Source organism: Galeopterus variegatus, unplaced genomic scaffold (assembly GCF_000696425.1).
Source record: "Galeopterus variegatus unplaced genomic scaffold, G_variegatus-3.0.2 Scaffold1656, whole genome shotgun sequence".
Lineage (NCBI taxonomy): Eukaryota > Metazoa > Chordata > Mammalia > Dermoptera > Cynocephalidae > Galeopterus > Galeopterus variegatus.
This window is the reverse complement of record NW_007727767.1, coordinates 200,220-210,430: the sequence shown is the minus strand read 5'-3', so window position 1 is coordinate 210,430 and position 10,211 is coordinate 200,220. Positions and strand designations below refer to the sequence as shown.

The 10,211-nt window shown below is 42.5% G+C and overlaps 1 protein-coding gene across 1 annotated transcript in view; it reads left to right on the top strand.

Moving 5' to 3' along the window:
* The first annotated feature begins 7,285 nt into the window (after nucleotides 1-7,285).
* Nucleotides 7,286-10,211, top strand: part of TFIP11 (tuftelin interacting protein 11) — a 17,829-nt gene continuing 14,903 nt past the window's right edge. The window contains exons 1-2 of the mRNA XM_008578286.1: nucleotides 7,286-7,371; nucleotides 9,415-9,632. Of these exons, the coding sequence (XP_008576508.1) occupies nucleotides 9,424-9,632 (209 nt within the window). The 5' untranslated portion in view covers nucleotides 7,286-7,371; nucleotides 9,415-9,423. The remainder of the gene's footprint in view (nucleotides 7,372-9,414; nucleotides 9,633-10,211) is intronic.

The following is a 10,211-nucleotide window of genomic DNA, read 5'->3' as shown; positions in this document are numbered from 1 at the left end:
TTTGTCTGTGCCTTACTTTACTCAGTGAATAGTTTTTTTGTTTTTTTTTTTCTTTTTTTCCATATTGCATTTTGCCAGGAAGGTTAGTGACAAGCAGAAGCTAGAGAATATAGGTTTATGCAAAGCACAGCTGAACTCCTGTATCAGGGGTCCCCAAGGCCATCCTCAGGTTCACTGACTTGCTAGGAGGACTCAGAACTCAGAAGAGCTGTTATACTCATGGTTATGGTTTGTTACAGCAAAAGGATACAGGTTAAAATCAGCAAAAGAGGAAAGTGCATGGTGGTAAATTCTGTATGTAAAAGCAAAAATACAAAGAAACATGAAGTTAAATTATAGGAAAAATATAGCTGATAGGCAGCTTTTAATCAGTTTAATTTCTAAGGTAATATTAATGTATTTTCTATTGCTAATTAAGTCATTTAAGTAAGGAAGGATTATAAAGCAAGAAATTGATTTAAAATAAAAGGTGCATAGGGCAGAGTACAGAGTAGTCCTGGAGAGACCAGCAGTGAGCTTCCAGTTGTCCTCTACTGGTGGGGTCTTTCAGATACACTTAATTCTCCCTGCAGTGATGTGTGACAGCATGCACAATGTATATCTAGTCAGGAAGCTCACCTGGGCTGTGATGTCTGAGTTTTTTATTGGGGGTCAGTCACATGGCCATGGAGCAACCACATAACTTACCTTAGTTACTCAGTCACAAGCCCCTCCAGAGGTCAAAGTGATACAGCATGGCCCAAGGCTCCCACCATAAGTCTCATTAGCACAAACTATCTGGCCCGGTATGGCCCAAGTCCCCAGGTATACAAAGACACTCCTTAGGGAAGATATTCCAAGGGTTTAGTCATTATCTCCCAGGAGCCCTTTCTTTGAAATGTGCCGGGGTTTAGACACTCCACCTGCAAAGTTAACCCTTTACTACACAGTCCCTAAATGCTGAGTGATCAACGGTTTCATTAAGGTCAAGGTGTTTTACTTGCACTTCCTTGCCTTACATCTCATGATGATACATGAAGCTTTGGGAAGGTGGTGACTTACTGTGGATGCGGGTATGGATTTGGGAGCCAGCCGACATATTGGCTATGTGGCTTGAGCTGTTCACAGGTTTATTGGGAACGCCTAGTGGATAATGTTGGCAGTGGTGCTTGGTACCTGATGAACCCTCAGTGTAAGGTACCTCTTGTCTCTTCTCAACTTGAGACTGCAGTGGAATGGCTTTTGAGGGTATGAGACTTCTTTTTTTCATTCAATCTCCTGCTCAGTTTGCCAAGTGTGGTGCTGTCTCTTTAAGAATCTGGTGACAGCTGTGCATCTCCTCCCAACAGAAAACCATTTATGTCTGGTTCCACATAGATGAGAAGTCCATCCATGAGACCTTGGGTATTCACAGAACTGCCTGGGAAAACATTGAAAGTATGGGGAGAGAAGAGAGGGAACAGATTCTGTTTCCAGCCCCCAAATGGTGAGATTGGGTCATATCCCCCAAAATAAGTCTCAAAATCCACTCCCATTTCATCTTCCCTGAGTTGATCTGAAAAGATTTTTTATTTAGAATACTACATGAATATATTATAAAATAAGAAACAATTAGAAGAATTAATTGTAAGAATGCAAGAGGCCTTTTTTGCACTTCGTCTCAACATTTCCTTCCTTCCCTAATGGTAATGCTACCATTTTCTGTTTGGAACATAGTATTCCAGACTTTTCCTGTAAATGTCCATACATATAAATATTTATATCTAAGTATATGGTCTTAAAGATGCATAAAAATGCCACTCTGAATGGGTTACTCTAAAGTGTACTTTAATAAATTGCACTGGAGGGTTTTTGAAGTAAACACATGAAGCTCTGACACCATCCCTTCAACAGCTGCCTGTATTCTAGAGCACACTATCCTTTTAGAGCATTCCACTTCTGCTAGGTCCTTAGCCTGTTTCTGGCTTTCACCACGACTGGCAAGCTACAGTGGGTATTCCTGTGCATCCCTCTTTGTGCAACTGTATGAGTTGTTTCTTCCCGTCTTGAGTCTCCCCTAGTTCTGACTCCAGAGCTGATTATGTACAATAATAGCACCCAAGTAACGTACCAAGTAATGTTACAATGTTCTCACATATGGCAAGTTAAGGAATCTGAAGAGACGATGTATGTTGCCCAAGCTGGATAGTGGATGGGCCAGGGCACAAGTGATGATTGGCTCACTGCTCCAAGGTATCCCAAGAAAGGCTCGGAACAAGGCTTTAGTTTCACAGTGAAGTCAAATTTCAGCCCAAATCAGGGTACATGGGTGCAATCTATAAAAAAAGTTAATATTTATGCCTTTCACCCCAGCAATTCTACTTATTATGGGGAGATTTTGACAAGGTTCCAAGCCAAGTGTTTTGTTTCCTTCTTTAAGCAGCAGAACCCCCCATATACCCCTTACACACACAGACACACAAATCAAATCACATGTAAGAGTTCAATCTATAAAACAAATAAAAGTGGCTGTTCAAGCCAAGTGTTTTGTTTCCTTCTTTAAGCAGCAGAACCCCCCATATACCCCTTACACACAGAGACACACAAATCAAATCACATGTAAGAGTTCAATCTATAAAACAAATAAAAGTGGCTGTTCTGATGAGGACCCCATCCCTCCCCAGGCACTTCTCTCTGAAGCACTTTGTCATAGTTAAGCTTTTGTATTTAATTGCCTGTTGAGTTGATGCAAGTTGGTCTTACTAGGTTGTAAACTCCATGAATGCAGGAACCATTCTTTTTAATTGATTACCATTTATCCCCATAGTCTACCATGCTTAGCATATCATAGGTTGATAGCCAGCTTCCAAGATTGCCTTCGGGGAACCTCTCCTGGTATACATGCCCCCTTTGGTATGTTGTTCCTTTCCACACTGAATAGGGCTAAGGTTCCAGGTTAAATGCAGGATAAGGGTTAAATTTGAATTTCAGATGATAATTTTTTTAGCAATATTGCATGAGAAATACTAAAACATTCATTGTTTTATCTGAAATTCAAATTTAATGTGGCATCCTGTATTTTTATTCGCTATATCTGGCAATCCTAATTAGGGCTGACTGTGTAACAAGATATTGCAGAAATGACAGTGTGACTTTGGAGAGTAGGTCACAAAAAACCTTGTGGCTTCTGCCTTTCTCTTGGTTCATTCATTTGTTCCGAAGGAAGCCAGCCAGCCACTATGTCTGAGGACACTCTGCAGCACTATGTAGAAGTTCACATGGCAAGGAACTGAGACCTGCCAACAGCCAGGACAAGCTTGCTAGCCATGTCAGAAAAACACTTTGGAAGTTGATCATATAGCCCTGGTCAAGCCTTCTTCAGATGACTGCAGTTCCAGCTGACGGCTTGACTGCAACCCCATGAGAGACCCTGAGACAGAACCACACAGCTAAGCCACTCTCAAGTTCCTACCAAAAAAATTGTGAGATAATGTTTACAGCTGTTTCAAGTTGCTAAATTTGGAGGCAATTGTTACACTACTATAGATAATGCATAGATACTAATTAAATACTGTAAATGAATGAATGAATGATGAAGGCTGTGGTTCACTTTACCTCTGTGCTTTTTGAAGATACTTGCTTTACAGATAATACCCCAGACCTGCAGAACCTCATGTTCCAGCTTTCTATATAAAAACAAGTCTTCAAGAATTTTTGAAAGATAAGTAGGGTATAGATACTTGCTTTACAGATGATACCCCAGACCTGCAGAACATCATGTTCCAGCTTTCTATATAAAAACAAGTCTTCAAGAATTTTTGAAAGATAAGTAGGGTAGAAACCATCTGTAAGGAACATTTATAGGGAAATCAAATTTGCTAATGTCAGCTGATCTGGATTTTCAATTCTGCCAAGTTCAGGACACCATATATATTTCTGTGACAAAATTCAAAATAAGAATAAGCCATGTGCAACTGTATAATGTCACTGTCCTAGAAAAAAGTACATGTGCTAGACTTTAAATATATCAGCTTTGAAATGCCACATATGGATTGTTTCTATGGTACCAACCTATTTAAAGTTGTAACTGAGCAAGAATTTTTTCCCCAAAATCTTTTGGAGGTAACATGGAAGCCATGCTGTAATTCATAGGCTGCATAAGGGAGTAGTTAGGAGTGTGGACTCTGGGATGGTAATAGAAACTGCCTTAGAAAGTTAAGGAATTGAAGAGATGATATATGCAGAGGGTTTGTCTGTGTGACCCTGAACATACAGGAATCACTCTGTAAGTAGAACTCTGTTAAGTAAGCAGAATCAGTGTGAGGACCCACGGATGGTAGAGCAGAGAAAGCACCAGCCTGGAAGTCTGAGCTGCCGGGTTCCAGGCCTGGCTCTGTTCTTAAACTCTCTGTGTGGCACTGGCACCTTCTCTCTTCCAGGGCCTTCCCCACTGCCTCATCTGTGAAAGGAGAGGTATGGACCTATGAGTATTGGAGGACCCTGCCAGACTCCTGCCCAGGAGACTTGTTGCTCAGCAACCCCCTCTGGGAAGGCCACACATCTGAGAACCTCACTGGGAATCTAGACATTGGCCTGGATGTCCTCAAGTCTCAAAGCAAAGCAAGGGGGAGTGAAGGGAGATCAAAATGGATATAAGACCCTGAACCTAAAACCTCTGGTTGCTTTCTCTCCTTGCTTTTTCAAAGGCTGGGCATTTGAGCCCATAAATCCTGAAAAACCATTGATCTTTGAGACTGAGGGGTATGACACTGGGATTTTTTAAAAATGAAAACAGCCACCACCATTTACCAAGCTCTTACTATGCCAGGAGCTTTACATGCATTAATTAGCTCTTTTTGCCATTGTTCTAAAAACCCTCTTAGAGCAGCACTGTCTTTACTCCTAATTTACAGGTGGGAAAACTGAGGTGCAGAGAGATGAAGCAACCTGCCCCAGGACCTACTTCTAGAAAGCAGCAAAGTAGAGATTTGCATCATTGATGTTTTTACTTCAGAGCCTACATTTAAAAAAAAAAAAATTACAAAGCAGTAATTTACATACATAAACATTTTCCCCCTAATCATGTGAGATTAAGTTGCCCATTTGATGTCCTAATCACCTCCAAATATTTCAATATTTCCAACAAACAAGGACATTCTCTTATGTAACCAACAAACAACCATGGGTTGTTCTTGCTCAGTTACAACTTTAAATAGGTTGGTACCATAGAAACAATCCATAAAAACCAGGAAATTAACATGGACACATTACTATCATGGGATCTAGATCCCATTTAAATTTTTCCAGTTGTCCCAATAATTTCCTTTATAGCAAAAAGATTCAATTCAGAATCATGTATTGCATTTAGTTGTAATATCTTTTTAGTCCCCTTCAATCTGGAACAGTTCCAGGATCTTTCTTTGACTTTCATCACCTTGGCACTTGTTAAGATTACAGGCCAGTTGTTTCGTAGAATGTTTCTTTACTTGGGTTTGTTTAATGTATCTTTGTGATTAGATTCAGGTTATGCATCTTTGACAGGAATATCGCAGAAGTGATGTTGCAATCTTTTCAGGGCATCCTATCAAGTGGCACTGATTTCAAATTGTCCCATTCGTGACAATCCACACTCTGGTCTTTTTGGCAGCTGTCCAGTACAGGGATCAAACTCTAGACCTTGGTGTTATCAGCACCACGCTCTAACCGAGCTAACCGGCCAGCCCAGACCTGCACTGTTAACCATCCCACAAAAGACCTCAAAGATCTGTTCTCCAGAAGCCCATAGCGAGGTCCATTTGGTGAAACAAATCCACTAGCATCAGTCCCTCATGATCAAAGTAGCTGCAGCTCCATAAAGTCTGCTCTAAAGCCATAAACATAGCTACAGAAAATCCAAGCTGACTTATATTTTTGGCTTCAGGCTATAAACAGATGTACTACATTTCCAGGCCCAGACTGAAAACACTTTTCTCCTTGTTTCCCTCACTCTGCTCTATAGTGGACCGTGCAGTGTGTTAAACCTTCTCCCGCTGGCCTTCTCCTGTGAATTTTAAAACCTCATTCTAGTTTCTTTCCTGAGTACGTACTATGTGTCAGGCACAGGCTCTGCTCTATAGTGGACCGTGTAGTGTGTTAAACCTTCTCCCCCTGGCCTTCTGTGAATTTTAAAACCTCATTCTAGTTTCTTTCCTGAGTACGTACTATGTGTCAGGCACAGTGACTCTACATGTCATTGTGGATACAGACACCATAAAGTCACAGTCCCCATTCCTAAGAAGCCTGGGTTTAATTGGTTTCACATAGTTTCTTGTTTAATTCGTAACAACCATGTAAGTGTAGACCCAAGTCTTTTGACACCATGTCCGGTGCTCTTTATACACTCCAACAATTGCCTCTTGTATCTTTTCATCACATAGACAGAGAAAACATAACCAAAAATTAACAGCAAACACTTCCTAAGCACTTACCCTGTGCCAGATACACTTTTTATTGCCTACCAGTTTTATCTCATTGAATCCTCAACCATCTTGCAGAGAGAAAATTTAGACTTAGAGCAACGTAATGACTTGTCCAATGTCCACTGCTGGTAAATTGCAGAGCCGAGACTGGCACTCCAGAGCCTCCGTGCTCTTAATGTCTAGGTGGACTCCCAAGGCCAGTGAAGGCTTCCCTGGAGGGCTGGTGCTTGTTTTGTTCATTGCATACTCTGGGCATAGCACAGGGCAACCACTCAGTACATTTTCATCAGACCAGTGAATGAATGATTTACCACACTGCTGGAAAGGGAGAGAATGGAAGTATTTTCTGAAGAGAATTTTTGGGAACTCTAGAGTTTACCCTTTCATTCCTTCACTCAAACCCCTGCGTAACGCAAGTGCTCTGTGGCCTCAAGGGTGATTATACTGAGAAAGCCAAAGCTACAGGAGACAGTCTTGATCTTTATTATTCTCGTATGAATGCTGTGACCCTGGTCTCCTACTGTCTTACAGTATTCTTCATAACTATCCTGTGAGTTAGTCCTCTATCCCCATTTCACAGATTTAGAATTTCAGATTAGCAAAGGAGTCTCCTTAGGCCAAAGTGGCTCAAAGACTTCCACACGAGTCATCACAGGCTGGGCGTCGCGGTACGAGGCAGGCGCGGCAGGGAGGACGACGCCGCCGGAAAATCGCTCGCCAACCACTCCGGGCCCTGCAAATCCGCCTTTCCTTTCTAGAACTTCAGTCAGCCATTCTACGGTCAAAGCCGCTCTAGCATTCCTTCACTGCTGTTGCAGCCATGCGACATTTTCGCCGTAGCGTAACGTCACTTCCGGCGCGCCGGTTCCGGCACATCCGGGTTCCGGCAGCCGGAGCGACGCTCTTCTCGCACGGGATGTGAAGACGACTTTGGTGCGCTGAACCCCTCGGAGAGGTGAGCAGGGGTAGGGAGTGGGAAAAAGATGAGGGGACTCCGCGCCAGTGGGGATGGATGGGGGCTCGGGGAAGGCGGGCCTCGGCCAAGACGATGTGAGATTCCGTTTGGCAGGAAGCTCGGCCGAGGCTCGGAGGCGGGTGGCGCCGATCGGGGGAAGTGGGGACCAGGTCGGGGCCTGGATCGAGTTAGGAACCCGAGCCTCCTCCGCGAAGCCTAGACAGCAGGGTGGCGAGAATCCCGAGTCCTGGTTTCAAGCCCTCCTGGTTTTGAGATCTGCCAGCGGTGGAACCTAGGGCAAGTTGCTTAACTTCTCTGAACCTCATTTTTCTTATCTGAAACATGGAACGTTAATAGTACCTACCTCGTAGTAGTGTCTCGAGGCTGACATTAGATAATCTCCCCAAATCCTTTGAGAACACTTCTCTCCTATGCACTCCTGGAAGAGGTTGAGACCAGCTGCACCCAGTCCGTGCACAGTGAGTAGAAGCAGGGAACTCTCCGACAGAGCTGACCAGACTTCGATGCTGCCTGCCGAAGTAGTGATTCCCTGTTTCTGAGGGCTGCTTTTCGACTAGTAGACAAGAGTCACAATCGCTGTCATCTATTGAACATACAATATTCTTCCCTCATCTGCGGGGGTGGGGGGGAAGGGGAGGAAGACCCGCAGTGGACCCCAGTAGATGTCTGAAACCGGAAACAGTACCGAACTATATATGCTGTTTTTTCATATACGTACATATGTACGATTAAGTTTAACTTATAAATTAGGCATAGTAAGAGATTAACAACAATAACTACTAATAACTAATAGTAAAATAGAACAGTTATAACAATATACTATAGTAAAAGTTATGTGAATGTGATTTCTCTCTATCCTAAAATATCTTATTGTACTGTACTAACTCTTGTCATGAAGAAGGGATGGAGTGGGACATCGTGAGATTTCATCACACTACTCAGGCATGCAATTTAAAACTTATGAATTGTTTCTCTCTGGAATTTTTCATTTAATATTTAGGACAACAGTTGACCACTGGTAACTGAACTCACGGAAAATGAAACCACAAATGGGGGAACTACTGTATTACTATATTACGGTGTAATGCACCATGCTTGGTACTTTGTGTGCATTTAATACTCATACACTGAGTATCTGGTAGAGTTGAGATTTGAACTCAGGCTGTGATTTTAACGCGTTTGATTTCACAATCACTTTGCTAGGTTCACTTCCTAATCCAGTAATAGTAATGATGAACCTCATCATGGGGCTACAGTAGAATCTATTGTTTCTTGAGCATGTATTTTGAGTTCAGTGTTTTTTAAGTGCCGTCTTATTGAATCCTCCTTACAAGCGTTTTCAAGGGCTGGTTAAGTAGTTAACTTCAATTTAAGAGACAGCCAGATCTCATCACCCAGCTACCAAGCGGTGTATTCTCTATTCCAATCCATAAATGTCTGACTGTTAAGGTAGTGTTTATAATTACTACAGCCTTCCAGCTCATCAGAAGAGGTTCATGTTTTGGGAGAAAAACTAAGAGCTATGACTATGAGTCTTTGAGTCTCGTCAAGTAATGTATTTCAGAAAGCATGTTCTAGAAAATCATTCCCCTGGGACTACCAAGGGTCCAGATATAACTCTTTCCTCAATATGAGAAAAAATAATAAAATCTGGGATCCAAGAAGATGTCCACCCAACTTCTGAAGCAATGATATATAGAATAACATATTAGTTATTTTTGTGTGGTTTGTTTATATGTGAGTGTGTGTGATGTTTATGACATTGACTAGGACAAGGAAATACATACTTTTTAAGAATCCTGTAGACTTTTGGGACTAGTCTTTTGTTTCACCTGTTTTAGCATTGATTGTTTTCTAAGATATGCTTTTAATCTCCACTTTATTGAATAATAATATTGATTTGAATGGACTTTGAATTTGGAGGAAGTTCTGAAGGCAGCAAGGAATAAAGACTGACAGGAAATCCTCCTGCTACCCCCAGGACTTATCACAGACTGTGCCCTTTTTTGTTCCTTCTTTTAGTGCCTGGCTATGTCGCTGTCCCACTTGTACCGGGATGGGGAAGGCTGCATGGATGATGATGACGATGAGCGGGAGAACTTTGAGATCACTGACTGGGACCTCCAGAATGAGTTCAACCCCAACCGGCAGCGCCACTGGCAGACCAAGGAAGAGGCCACCTACGGGGTGTGGGCAGAGCGTGATTCTGATGATGAGAGGCCCAGCTTTGGAGGCAAACGGTACTGCCTGGAATGGGGCTGCTTTGCCTTGCTTTAGGGAAGAGGGGAAGATGGAGAGGCAGGGGGAGATGCCACAACAAGCATACTTCTGTGTTGGCCTTATTCAGTTCCTTAGCTACGATATCAGCTGAGAGGTCCAGTTTTCTCTTTAGGCTAGAGTGCTGCTTTTTCACCAATTTAATAATCAGTTGGTGTTTATTGAGCAAACAACAAGCATACTTCTGTGTTGGCCTTATTCAGTTCCTTAGCTACGATATCAGCTGAGAGGTCCAGTTTCCTCTTTAGGCTAGAGTGCTGCTTTTTCACCAATTTAATAATCAGTTGGTGTTTATTGAGCAATTACTGTGTGTTAGGCCTTGTGCTATAGACCAGTCCTTGCCTTCCTGGAGCCCAGACTCTAGTGCATGGAGACAGACATTAATCAACAATTGCTGGCTGCTTACTTGTTCTGGTTACTTCACAAGTCTGGTTTAATTTACCTGATTAGAAAGGTATCATTATCACCACCCCATTTTACTGATTAAGAAACTGGGACCAGGCTGGCCAGTTAGAATGTGGTGCTAATAACACCAAAGTCCA